The sequence below is a fragment of the Lepisosteus platostomus genome, chromosome 7 (assembly GCF_059453375.1).
Source record: "Lepisosteus platostomus isolate fLepPlt1 chromosome 7, fLepPlt1.hap1, whole genome shotgun sequence".
In the NCBI taxonomy this organism is placed as follows: Eukaryota; Metazoa; Chordata; class Actinopteri; order Semionotiformes; family Lepisosteidae; genus Lepisosteus; species Lepisosteus platostomus.
In genome coordinates, this window is record NC_142617.1 from 584688 (window position 1) to 598359 (window position 13672).

Genomic DNA, 13672 nt, shown 5'->3' on the forward strand with positions numbered 1-13672 from the left:
ACGACAGATAGTGTCAAAGTCCTTGCAACTCACACATGTGACAGCTAATTCATCTCTTATCAAGAAAGTCTTTCCTTTCATATGGGAATTTTTTTCAGCTGTGTCACTGTGTGCTGCACACGTATTGGACCAAGTGCTTCATCGTTAATTTCCTGACGATATTTACTGTGGGACCTCTGGCAGCAACAACTGAAAAAACAATTTAAAAAACAGTTTCCTACACCTCTGTTATTTACATATATTTCAAAAGCACCCATGTCTCATAGAAGTCAAAAACATGGGTTTGATTTTTAATTTTTTGCTTGTGTTGGATTTGATTATCAGCTGATTGTGTTAAGATTATTCTGGGAAATAGACGCTCTGGAAAGGAGCAGCAGTTGCCTCTCAGTATACTGTGTAGTTCATAAGCAAAAGAATCAAACCAAAGATCAGTCTTTGGTTTGGCCACCCACTGATTGCACAGATCATTTACTGGAAACCTGAATCTTATAAATATCCTGTTGTTTGCATCTGCAGTTAATCTGGATTCTGAGGGAAAGACTGCTGATGATAAACAGGGTTTGAGCCACAGTAAATTCCAAGGTTTCTGAAGTGGCTGACTTGCACCACGCTATAACGCTATCCCATCAAATGCCAGGTAACCAAAACCAATCATTCTTCGACCTCTAGACATACTGTTTTAACACCCTGACCGGGGCAGGAGCAAAGGGAACTCTAGCTCACCAACAATGTGGACCATGAGGGATCACAGAAATGTTCTATAGTTGCCCAAAAATGAGAATATATGACAATTTAACCTGTGTGAAAAAGCAGTTACTCATTTCTTGGGGTTTTAAGAAAATGCATTTCGCTTGTGATCAAATATGTAAGAAAAAAATATTTTTTATGGAATTAGTTTTTACTTCTTTCCTGTTCTTCCCCAAATCCCTGCAGTGTGCCCCCATGAAACAGAGAAAAGGAGACACTTCTTTACACAAGGGGTTGTGGGAGTATGCAACCAGCTACCAATCTGTATCCATGAGATTCTCAGACCTATTAACTAAATAACCACACAGACTCTGGACCAAATGACACCTCTCTTTTGTCACATTCTTACGTCCACAAAAAAGCATTTTAAAGATTGTTTCTTTTGTTTTCTATTTTTTTGTTTTAATTGTGTGCTGTTTCTTTCAGTCAGGTTGGCCGTGTAGGTCATGCTCTCGGTATATCCGGCTTTGGAAACACTGGGAAGGGGGCTGAGCTTTTGCATGAAAGTTTGTGGCCAATGGAACTCCACTGACAGCTGCTGTTAAACTATCTTTGCTTTGGAATTTTTGTGTTAACAGCCTTTGTGTTTATTCCTCAAAACTGTGGCATGTATACAGAAGTATCCTCGATCACTCAGCATGTGAAATACTGAAATAAATCAGTAATACGGGATGCAAGATCAGACCCCGACCCTCTGCCCTGGGTGTTTTCACCTTGTTGTGCATGAAGTTGCAGAAAGTGTGGATTCCCATGCTGCTGGCTCTTCCAGGGAACAGCGCGGTCTGATGTGGCGGCAGTGGTTTGGTTGCTCAGCATGATGGTGCTTCCTCAAAGCCACCCAGTTCCCTCAGGCTGACCCAGTATACTGTAGGAGACAGCTTCTGCTTCTTGCAGAAACTCTGTATTCTTGCGTACTACTGTATTTCTTAAGGAAAGAGGGAGAGGTTTGAGGGGCCTGAGTGGCTTTGAGAAAGCACAGTCCAAAAAAGTACTAGTTTTTCAGAGAATATCTGCAGACCAAACTGATAGGAGATAGGAGACAAAGCCGATGAGAAAAACTTCATTAGTGAATCGCAAAAGCTATATCAATCCATATCTACTCAGTGTTTGAAAGCAAAAAAAAGCTGAAAAAATGATTTGGAAAATACAGTAGTGTAACACATACTGTAGGATTTAAATCTTTTCAAATTGTATATCTTGGACCTCAATTGGAATATTGTGTTCAGTTATAGAAAAGGTTTTTTTTTTTAAAGAAGTCAATGTAATTTCTAGATTACAGGTGATGTCTTCATCAGACATTTTCCAGAACTGAATCTTTTTAACCTGGGTCAAAGTAAGCTTGTCTAGATCTAGATTAAAGGTATTGAGATAATCAGACCTTCGAATCAACAATAATACATGAACATGGACAGACAAGTACAAAATAAGATGAGGAGCATTCAGAATTGAAAAAAGAGACACTTCTCAGAAAAGTGCTCTGTGGGTCTGGAACACATTACACAGCTTTTGGTTAACATTTGATCCATTTTAGTCTTTATTAAGTCTAGGCATATTTCATTTCCAGTTCATTTATTGCAACAGAGAAAAGGGTATTGTCATGACTTTTGTTGCCAAAAGAGTTTTTCCCATGTTAAGTCATTATTTTGCAGAGCATTTGGCTGGACATGATAAGATGTTAGTGATTGTCTGTCTTTCAGGATGTGTCCAGTTCTCTACAGAGCTGGTGTCCTTTCACTATCTGCCTGTTGATAATTGCTTGGCAGTGGCTCTCAAAAACAGGTTTGCTTCAGTCATATGAACATCAACCAGCTAATCTTCATTATACAGGATGGGTATGGTTGTGTTGTGACTAAAATCACAGCTTTTTAAATGTCTATTTGTGCAGATTCTTAATCAACAAATTTAAAAAATGTTATTGAAATACCAACCACTGAGAACATTGTGTTTTTTTAAAATGATGACTCGAGTTCAGTATTTTGTTAGTGCAAGGAACACTAGTACTCAAACATCATGCCTGTTTGGTCACAATTTGAAATGTAAGTAGTATTATGCCTCAAATGAGATACCAATGTAAAAGAGGCTGTTCTGTTTTTATTGTACATCAGTATTTATATGTCTCTGCGATCGGGGGCAACGTGTTGTAGAGATACAGGTCTCGTTTGAACACATGGTCCCTGCACGCCGTTAAAAGCTGATGGACAGGACAGTGGCGAAAATGAGAGGGAAGTGTTCTCCTCAGGAACATGAAGGCTGTCTGGCAATGGCTCTGTATTTTGGCTCAACTCTGCATGGCTCTGGCTTCTGCACTGCATTTGGACAAAACGAGCGATGAAGACCTGAGGTTTGCTGAGGTATTTCTCCTTTAAAGTCCCACGTCTGTGGTGTTTTTACCAAAACATTGGATAATATTTGATCAGAGTTTAATTTACTTTGCAGTTTTAAGTGATGTTCAACTTGAATCTGATTAAAACAATACACACCCCACTCCTTGATTAATGGTTCTTTGTGTTTTGTATCATTCTATTGTACAGTTTAGGCTGCACTCGAAAATGTCTTTTAAGTTCAAAGCAGACTCATAATAGCAAAGACTTCGATGTATTGCTGTTTTGTTTTAGCCTATCATTGTGAGAACAAATCTATTAATAACAGCAGAATAACACTTGCAAAATTACCAATGCACTTAAGGGACATTTTATTTTAATTTGGATTAGTTTTATTCTTTATTAAGTTCGGAAAATGTTAATTCCAGCTAATTTTGTATTAGTAGAGAGGGTATTGTCACAACCAGTATTTGATAAGAAACACCACCTTTAGATTAAAAACATTTTCCTTCAAATTTGTTCAATTCACCTTTGCAGTTAATTAACTATTTGAAAGGCGCCTAAAGGGACAACAAACTGTACTAGAACCTTTAAGATAATTTCCGACATTCCTAATCTTGTCTCTGACACATTTAGGCTTTTATGAGGAAAACTGTGAGAACACTTCAGTTTTTTCATATAGATTTTTTTTCTTATTTTATTAGCTTTGTTAGCAGCTCATGAGATTTTTACTCAAGAAACTCTGACGAATCCCTTGATTCATGGAGTTCATGATTCATGAATCTTTCTATACTTGCAATGTCCTCCTGACTGAACTGATTTTTCATACTTTCTTAAAAAAAATTGTGATTAGTAATGTTGTCTCAATAAGTGATGCCTTGTGGTTGAAGAGACTATGAAGGCAGCGATATAATGCTCCAATGCTCCAAGCCAGTAAAATGTAGAAAATTGGTGTTGATCAGAAACAAATGGTCCAGAAATATTCATGTTGGTTACAAAGATTCCAGAATTTCATTCCACAATAGAAAGACAATTGGTACTTTGATCTTCATGACCCATTACGTCACTCTCACCTGTACGTCAGATCACGTTTCTCCCGAAGGCCTGCTCGCCTGAGAGGCTGCAGCGGGGCCTCCTCATGGCCGCCAGGGCCTCCTCTGTGGGCTCCCCGCTCTCCTGCTGCATGAGCTTCAGCCTCTCACGCAGCTGCCCCTCCCTGCCCCCTTCGGGGCTTCAGGCCAGAAAACCTTCTCAAATATCCCTAAAAGGAAGAGTAGGTTATTGATCGGTATTTGACCAGCTCTCCACACTTTCTTCCACTCAGTCTTGCTAATTAATAATAATAAGAATTGCTTACACTTATATAGCGCTTTTCTGGACACTCCACTCAAAGCGCTTTACAGGTAATGGGGATCCCCTCCACCACCACCAGTGTGCAGCCCCACCTGATGAGAATGGGCTGCACATCACTGGGATGAACCCCCAGAGCTCCACAGGAGATCCACAGCTGCAGTGTCCGTCATTACAAACTACCAGCACTGGCTCTGTGGTGGAGGAGCTCCGGCTTATCAGTACTCAGGTGGGAAAGCCTTGTTTTCTGCTTTGTCAAATATTTTTATATTTTTTTATATTTATATGGCATGGGAAAGTATCGTAATGGAATGAAATTTAAAGCAGTGGACAGGAAGTGTCGGAGGGCCTTCTGGTCACCCGGGGGACTTGGTCATTTTCGCGCACAGCATGGAGACTGCCGCCTGGTCACCCCCAGACCTTCGGTGGGCCTCCTGGTCACCCACTATGAACGGTTAGCCGTATGGTCACCCGCCAGTGAGTCACAATCGCTAAGGTATTTGGCTGATTATTTACCTTTGTACTCATTTCTATAGCTGGGCACTTTACTGGACCAATTAGGGTGAAATACTCCACATTTTTCAAGGGTATACCAGCAGATCTAGAAATATGTAATTATAATAATAATAATATTTCTTTATACTTATAAAGCACTTTTCTGGACACTCCACTCAAAGTGCTTTACAGGTAAAGGGGACTCCCCTCCACCACCATATATATTAGGCTTTTTGCAGAGAATTCCAATGTCTTTATGTAAAGATACTCCAAGGAGATCTTATGTACTTCTCACTGAATCTTCTTCTCACAAAGTTTGCTGTCTTACTGGAGTAGAAACTTTTGACTGTTTGCCAATGTCTCTGTCACTGTTATTCACTTACATGACTATATTAAAGCCATTTGAGTATTTGTAGTGTAATGTAACTCAATTGTGAGTATTAAGGATGCTCAGAATTCATTTTAAAAATTGCTCCAAGAGCAGGGAAATTGCAAACCGTATTCTTGATTCATTGCTGATAGAACAGCTGGAGGGTTTAAAATGATTGTCCTACCTGATGATTGTTCTACGTTTTAGGATAAGTGTGAATAAAGAAATATAATCCCTGAGCACCTGCTCAACCGAATGTCTTTAAATGTCATTTCCTATAGTATGTTGTTTGTCACTGAGAGCACTCCTCAGATATGGCTCTGTTTCTGTGCATCTATCAGGATAGGACTAAACCTAAAGTTCTGTTTGAAAGACTTTTGAAGTTTTTAACCACTAATGTACAATAAAATGCTTTTTATTTGTAGATTTGTTAACTAATAAGATTGTTACCAGCTATGATTGCCGTTGTGTCCTGTCGATGCAAAAGAAGCCAATGGCTGACCTGTCCTTTGTCGGTAGTGTCAGGAATGATCCTGTATTCAGAATTACACTGTTTATTTTTATTGGACATACAGAACACACTAGACAAAGGGAACAGTATTGTGTTGAGATTTTTATTATTTCTGTTTTTCCTTTTCTCAGGCTTTAAGTGCTCAAACCACTGAAATTAACCACCACAAATGTTCAGTTCTTTAATAAACTCAATAAGTCCATTCTATATTCCACACAGCACTCCTCCTCTCTCTCATACACACAATACAAATTGGTTTTCATATCCTTCTTAAGAAATAAGAAGCTACTTCTTTCACATACACCATGAACCACAGAAATGGAAAATCCCCTCATTTTGCTATGACTCCTGTAACTCAGAAATACAGAAGAACACATGCAGAATAAATTGGGGATTTTTCAGTCACGTAATAATTTATTTAACAAAATCAATAATTTAATAACATTTGGCCTCAGACCAAAATTAAATAACTGAACTCTGGTTTCCAGACCAGACATGGCTTGAAGTCTCAACAAACCATAAAATAAAGTTTTTTGAAAAAAAGATGTGCAGAAATGTTATTTTTTCCTTGTTGGGTTTTAGCAGTTGAGAATGGAGTTTGTCCTCAGGATGCGAAGAACTTTGCGTGCTCTGTAGTTGTACTCAAACTGTATTGCACCCCTGTAGAAATACAGATATCCTGGCAGGAAAAAAAAACAAGATAACTTGTTCAGCTTGAGTTGTAAGATAAAGGTGTATTCAAGATAGCCAGCATCAGTGAAGATCATACACAAAACTCCTAAAAATCTGCATTATTTTAGGTTCCCAAGTTCTGCCTTTTTAGTGCAGCTAATATCTGTCTCTTCTCCAGCCAAAGACAGCAGACACTTCTCTGACAGGTCCATAGAAGAGCTTGGTTACCCACCGTATTTGTAGGAGACAGCATCCATCTCTTCCCCAATGCCCGGGAAATCGTCTTCTATTGACCTGGGATACCCTGGGTCCATGGTCCCACTACTCTCATCATAGCTGAGAGAGGAACAGACATCAGTCATTTCATTCGTGCTCATACTCGGACAAGGGAGAAATTATGAACGTAACGTAAGAAAATCTCAGCCTAAGTGAAGTCCATCTGGCCCTTCCAGCTCCTTTAGTTGCGAGTTGATAATCAGTATGAGCTGCCCCTTGAAAGAACTCCAGTTCAACATGGTTGGCTGGCTTGCTCCTCTCTGCAACAGCCCCTCCATTGGAGTATATTATTGTGTCACCGCATCATCGAAAGTGTAGAGCTGTACTATGGTCTCACCTCAGTTGAGGTGTGGTTTCCTACGGTTTCAGTTTCAATGTGATTTACTACTATATTGCAGAGGAATACCCTGATTTACCGCAGTGAATTAATAACATTTATTGTCACATTGTGGCATTCCCATGGTCCACTGTATAAAAGCACGGTGAAAGCACAAGTGTGGTAAACCACTGTAAGACCCCAGTGAGTACCACTTAAAGGAGCAAGAGACATCCGCCTGCCTCTTGGGAAACCTAGAGGAAACCGTGTGAGATCAGGCGTCTGTGATTCACGCTCTGCGCAGCTGTGTCAGGGGATGGATCATGGTGCTCAGACTGCTGATACTGACCTCCAGTAGTCTTCGTCTGTGAAGAGCAGGGTCTTCCCACTGTCCTCCATGTAAACAGCAGCATCGATCCTGCGGATGCTTTTCGGAAGGCCCAGCTTGTGAATGTACTTTGGGTAGCCTTCCACCAGGTTGTACCCATTGAGAGCCCACATCCTGATACCTGGGGAGAAGTCACCACACAGACAGCCCTTCAACCAGCAGAAGCTTGCAGTTTTCTTACATTCGATCGGCACATTTCTTAAAGGAAAGACACGTTGATGAGATTTTCACTATGTTGTGTCAAATCTGAGCCCTCCAGCCCTTGACAAAACACAGTCCATAGGAGAAACGTGTCAGTTGTCCACCTGATAACTCCTTACTAGGCATTTCTTACACAGGTGGCGTGCGCACAGCACAACATTACTACGGAGAGGAAGGTAGAGAACTGTGCGTACTGCGTTCAGGAAAGAATGAATAAAACACACAATGAGAGGAATGTGAACTACTGTGTAGAGTACAGCACGCACAGCACAGTATACAGTCTGTCCCATAGCTGCACAGTGCTGATTGTAGTAGAAAACCAACCTTTAAATATGAAAACGAGGTCTTTCACAGGATTTTCATAGGCTGCGTCAATCTTGTTTGGAATAGATGGCCAGGTCATCTTAATGAGCGTTTGCTCGGGTTCCACCATCTGGGGGTGCAGGCGCCAGTAGAACCTGGGACACAGACGCAGTCAGCTGCACCAGCCCACCAACACAAAGCACAGAGCCCCACAGAAACTGGCACTAGAAGACACCTGCAGAGCAGAACCACTGCCAGCTGCTGGTTAATGTACCTCCCAACCCAGTCTGACTGGTGCAGGAGCTCTGAGGTGAAGGTCTTACAAACTTCTCCTGCAGCACTTCAGTCACGCAAAGTCATTACCCACCAAAGATCACAATCCACAAATCAGGTAAAGCAGTTAAGTTATTCTATGACTTTTTTATGACAAATGACAGTGCACACTTTCATAATGCTTCATTAGCTTCATTAGCTTATCAGTTGTTCAATGTTAAATTTTGTTAATCATCAGTAGTTTGTTTAAAATTTTGGATCTTTACGTAAAAAGTAATATTTATATTGCACATCACTGCTCTTATATAGCGAGTGGTTACAGAGGTTTTTTCAGACGCTACCTGTCCTTAAAGATGATTGTTTCCCCTCTGAGTTCAGTCACTGCATCAAAGGTCAACATGGGGTCACATTTGTCTGGGGCGTCAGGCTTGGGTTTCACTTTTCGATGGTCGGGGTTCGGGCCTGCATTTGAGAATGACCCACAAAAAAAAAATGACTTTGTGCAAAATTTAACAAAAATACCTCTGTATTTCAGAAACATATATAAGCATGGCATTTAGAAAAATATTAAAAAGGGAAAAACTTTCTGAAATATGACTGCAAAAAATAAATTCCAAAGTTAACACTGCAGCCACCTCAAATTATTTGCATATGGATGCTGAGATCGGTGCTTAGTTTTATCAGAACTCCTGTAGAATCCCCAGGTGGCAGAGCACAGCCGACAGCCCACTGGATCATCTTGGCCACATGCAAGCCTGCAGTGTCGTCAGCGAGAGTCACACCGCTGCTCCAGCCAGCGCTAACCCTCCTTCAGGGCTCCTGGGAGCAGCACCGTGGTTCTCACAAGTGTGGACACGGGTTCTCACTGTCCCTGTGCGGCATAGGATAACCGGCGAGCTCAGTTCCCCACTTGCCGTAGAGAGCCTGTATTCCGTGCATGTCGTCCTCAGCGAGGGGGAAGCCCCGGGAGTAAGAGTACACTGGGAACATCAGAGCCCCCGGGTCCGAGGAGTGGGCGAGGCCCAGAGCGTGGCCAAACTCATGGGCTGCAACGACGAACAAGTTGTAGCCTACGCAGGAGACACAGAGCACGCTGTATTAGTGAGGGCACAGCTCTTTTCAGTGGGCTTGCTCGGGCTACATGGGTGCCATGGCTGGAAGCTAAAATACAAGCCCTGAGAATTACTGTACCGCTTGAGTCGGTTGACCATGTTTCGTCTTCGTCAAAATGCGTGTCTCCCCCAATCCCATTCCCTGGAGGGTAGGCGTGGGCCAGCAAGCCGTTGGGCCCATCAAAGGGATTAAAGTCTCCGTGTTCTGCGGCAGGAAGGAAGATCAGGGTTAGACACAGAGTACAGCTGGAAATGGGGATTCAATTAAACATCCTATCGCTGTCCTCCAGCTGGGCAGAAATGGCTCTGAAACACATCTCCCAGGTACCACACAACTGTCACCGTGCTGTGAATCTGGCGTGGAGGGAAGGAAGGTTACCTTTTGCTCCAAAAGCTATCATGATGTCTGCAGTACCGTTGTGTATCTTCTTGAAAACCAGAGGGGTCACATCACTCCATGCTTTGAGAGCATTATGGATTGCCCTGTCCACTTCAGAAGGTTTCAGATCTGGGGTGTAATTTACAATCCTGAAGCAAACAGTAATAAAAAAAAATCAAAGAACATCTACTCTAGTCAAGTTAGGAGAGAGCATTTTGCTTCCTTATTTTATAATACAGAAAATAAAAATTAAAATGTTATTCATTTGGAGTTGACTAGTCAGGAAGTACTGTAAGTTCTACTGTTTAATACACATTGCTGGTAAATTCAAATTATTCCTCTATAGTAAGTTATATGAGTAAAAAACATATATATATAACATATTCAGAAACATTAATAAAGGAAGCTTTCCTTTTGGTACTGTACGTTAGACTGCTTCTAACAGTGAATTTGTGGCATATCTAACTCAATGCTCTTCTGAAACACAATGGCAGCTTAGAAAATATTTCAAAACACTGGCATGTCTTTCCAGGTGACGTAGCCCAGCTGTGACCGTCCTACCTGAAGGTCACATTGTTGTTTCTCCATTTGAGATTCCTGGGGAAGAGATTATACTCCCCCACGTCAGGGACCCCACACCGGGGCATGTTCATGACAGCCAGCGTGTCGGGGTCCAGCTGTCCGGTCACCTCCAGCCCCAAGAAACCCTGCATCTCCTGGATCTTCAGCTGCACAGAGTCGGGGGACCCCGGCTGCCCCCGCAGACCAGGCGGGGAGAGGCCATAGAACCTGCGGAGGTACTTCTGCAGACACAGACACAAGGAGCCAGGCTAAGAAGATAGACAAGACTTTCTTGGAGACTAAACGTTTTCAACTTGGAAGAGATTTCACATTTTCGTGTATCTGTACTTCAAGACCATTGCCCAGTTGTCAATAGCCTAATATTTTGAAAGAACAAAAAGACTAAATAATTCAACTAACTGCATGTTACAGTACAGTAACAAATTAATACAATGGACCCCCTCATATTTGTTCAATGTTATTTAAATTGTGTTCGTCTGAGCTGTTTAATTTGTCCCTCTTTATTTTTTCAAAGAAAGAGGTGGTACTCTGGAGGGTTTAAATTTGAAGTCTGAATTAAGTGCTAGCTGGATTCCTGACAGGTTATCACTATTTTCTGGGGGTCCTCTCAGAAAATGTGCTCATTCTGACTGAAAGTCAAGGAGACATGATCCTTTAAAAGGCTCAGCTAACCTCTGCAAAAATCCAGTTGTCTTCTTTCTGTTCTGCCTCCTTTCTGGACAAAGGGGCTGCAAAAAGAGGTGCAACTGCCAGAAAAAGCAAGAGTCCGCTGGCCTTCATGGCGCCTCGCTGCAGCGCTGTCCTGGCAGATGTGAGAGTCTGTACAGAGAGCAGGACTATTTATACCTAAGTGCCATCTTTGTCCCATCAACTGATCCAAGTGATTCATTTTCATCCTTCTACCTCCAGGCCACTTCCTCTCTGACATCGGCTCAAAAGTGCTTATAGTGAGTGATTGTGGTTCAGTAAGGAGGTGAACTCCAGGTCTGCAGCTGGGAAGTAACCTGAGAAGATTTACAGACACCTACATGGTATGACTGTACACATACACAGACGTCTAAACAGCTCTCTTTCGCAGATTGCACTGCAGGCAGAATTTGCAAAACTTTCATCATGACACTGCAATGTTATTTTTATGTTGTTGTCTGAAAAGCCCCGCTTACCTTTGCTAAAAAGAACCACTTGCTTTGAATATTTTTTGCTTGTTTAATGACACATTTGCATTCAGTGTACACAACATCTCCACTGCAACGATCAAGAATGATTTTAAATAGAAAGACAAATGCCTGGTCAAATCCTACTCATCATATAGATGATATGTTATTTCTTGATAAACTATACACGTTTCAGGGTGGAAATTTTATATCTTGCAATTTGTACAGACAGATTTAAAATAAAAACATATCAGGTAAGCTGTTTGATGGAATAATATTCAGGAGAAATTGTGATTGAAACACTTATGACATACTTGTTTTTTGTCTGTCATCCTTATGTGTTGCTTCATTACCCAGGTTTGAATCCTCATCTTCTGTAGAAGGAAGCACTCTTGCAAAGCAATCCTGTCTATTGCAAAACTTCACGTTCATTCTTCACATTACATTTGAAGTGTGAATTGCAAACAACAGCATACAGTTCCTTTTTTAATTTTCCCAGGCTTCTGCTAGAAATACACACCGTCAAGTGACTGAGTGACATTATTAGTTGTTAAACAGGATGTACTTATTTAGTTGTCTTGGGACAGATAATCTGGAAAAACTGAGTCAGTCCTGATGCACATTGCCATGCTAACCCAGAGACACCTGATTGACAGCTTTGTGGAGGAGAGGTTACGAATGAGAGGAGGCCATCTAGCCCCTCTTGCCTTTTTGGTTGCTGGCAACTTAATGATCTAAGAAGTTAATTCATGCATCCATCCTTTTCTGCAAGGACCCCACAGTCTACAATTCACCCACATGACTGGCAGATGGGCTTCAGACTCCCAGAAGAAGTGTAAAGAAATATCAGCAGACAGTTTATCACCTTTCCAAAAACATGCTCAAGGGTGGAGTCACATTCAGTAGCTCTCCAAGAACAAATAAGAAACTAAAAAAAGTTCAAGTAGGAACTGTAGCTGCGTCAGCATGCATAGACTGCAAAGGAACAAGTAAAGGTTTATTCCTGCTGAAAGGGAAAGAAAAGGGACACAACCTTCTGGCTGTGGAGCCTTCCTCAGGTGTAAGGGATTTACCTGTTCCTAAGAAGCTAGGAGTTTGTCTTGGCACTTTACTTTCTTGCTTTGACTGCAGAGATGTTTTAGGACTTCATTTCCTGTAGAAAGCCTGCGTCTTTGCGAGTGGCTATGCTGGGATGCTGCAGATGGGAGGGGAGATATATTGTGTGCATTTCCTTGGAACAGACTAGACCAAAAAAAATTTAACATGAAGAATATTTTTCAATACTGGAAGGCTTTGTGTTTTTGTTCTTGAACATATATTACAGTAATACAGTATTATATATATTGGTAGTGAACATGTATTAAAAAGATCTCATGAAGAAAACGCACGCAGGGTATTAATAAAGGCATGATTCCAAAACATTCTAAAAGCACCCTGCTTGTCCTTCTTTCTTCCCCAATATAAATCCCATGAGCTCTGACTCACAGCTGGGAAAGCCCGGAGAGCAAGGTGCATAGCACAGCTCTATTGTTAGAACATCTGACTCAAGCTGGGGAATAACATTGAACAACAAGCTTACTTACTTAATAGCTGCAAAAGACTGAAAAACATAATTTACTCAAAATTAACTGAATTCTTGTTGACATCAAGAATCTTGATTTCTTGGACATTAAACTCTCCCAAAGACGAATAAGAGCCAAATTAGAGGAGGCCATTCAGCCTGTCTTGTTTGCATGGTTGCTAGTAGATCAACAAGGGTCTCGTCCAGTCTTCTCTTGAAAGACCCATGAACCTGCCTGAGCAACACGATTCAGCTGTTTGCTCTGCACTTCCAGCATCCTTTGTGTCAGGAAGGTATCGTATTACCCCTGCTGAATGCATCCTTTCTTAGTTTCTACTCTTTACTCAGCTGAGCCCCTGTTGAGTTCTTTTTAGTCTGAGTAGCCTTTCAAGATTGTCAATGTGGTATTTGTTTTAAGTCCTCTTAGATGTTTTTGCTTAGAACTACAGAAATTCAATAGCACAGTCGTTAATATGGTGGAACTTGAGCGGCGTGTTGGTTAAGAGCAGACCTGTGGCAGCTGGAGCAGTCCAGGAAGTAGTGCCTTCCTCAGTGCTCTTCCTCTTCTCACCAGAGCAGCAGGATGACCTCTGGAAGCGTTTCAGCTTGGACTTCAGTCCTGCTGTTCACATTTACCTAAAATAAAAATAAATGTAAATGT

At 41.5% G+C, this 13672-nt stretch overlaps 1 protein-coding gene across 1 annotated transcript; it reads right to left on the reverse strand.

Moving 5' to 3' along the window:
• Positions 1-5883: 5883 nt before the first annotated feature.
• Positions 5884-11115, reverse strand: LOC148657713 (collagenase 3-like). The gene is made up of 10 exons (XM_088638359.1): positions 10969-11115; positions 10276-10517; positions 9715-9863; positions 9415-9540; positions 9138-9293; positions 8565-8685; positions 7972-8105; positions 7408-7567; positions 6699-6802; positions 5884-6473 (listed from the first exon to the last, which is right to left on the reverse strand). The coding sequence occupies exons 1-10, from the start codon at positions 11074-11076 to the stop codon at positions 6373-6375; spliced, it is 1401 nt and encodes a 466-aa protein (XP_088494485.1). The 5' UTR covers positions 11077-11115; the 3' UTR covers positions 5884-6372.
• Positions 11116-13672: the final 2557 nt, after the last annotated feature.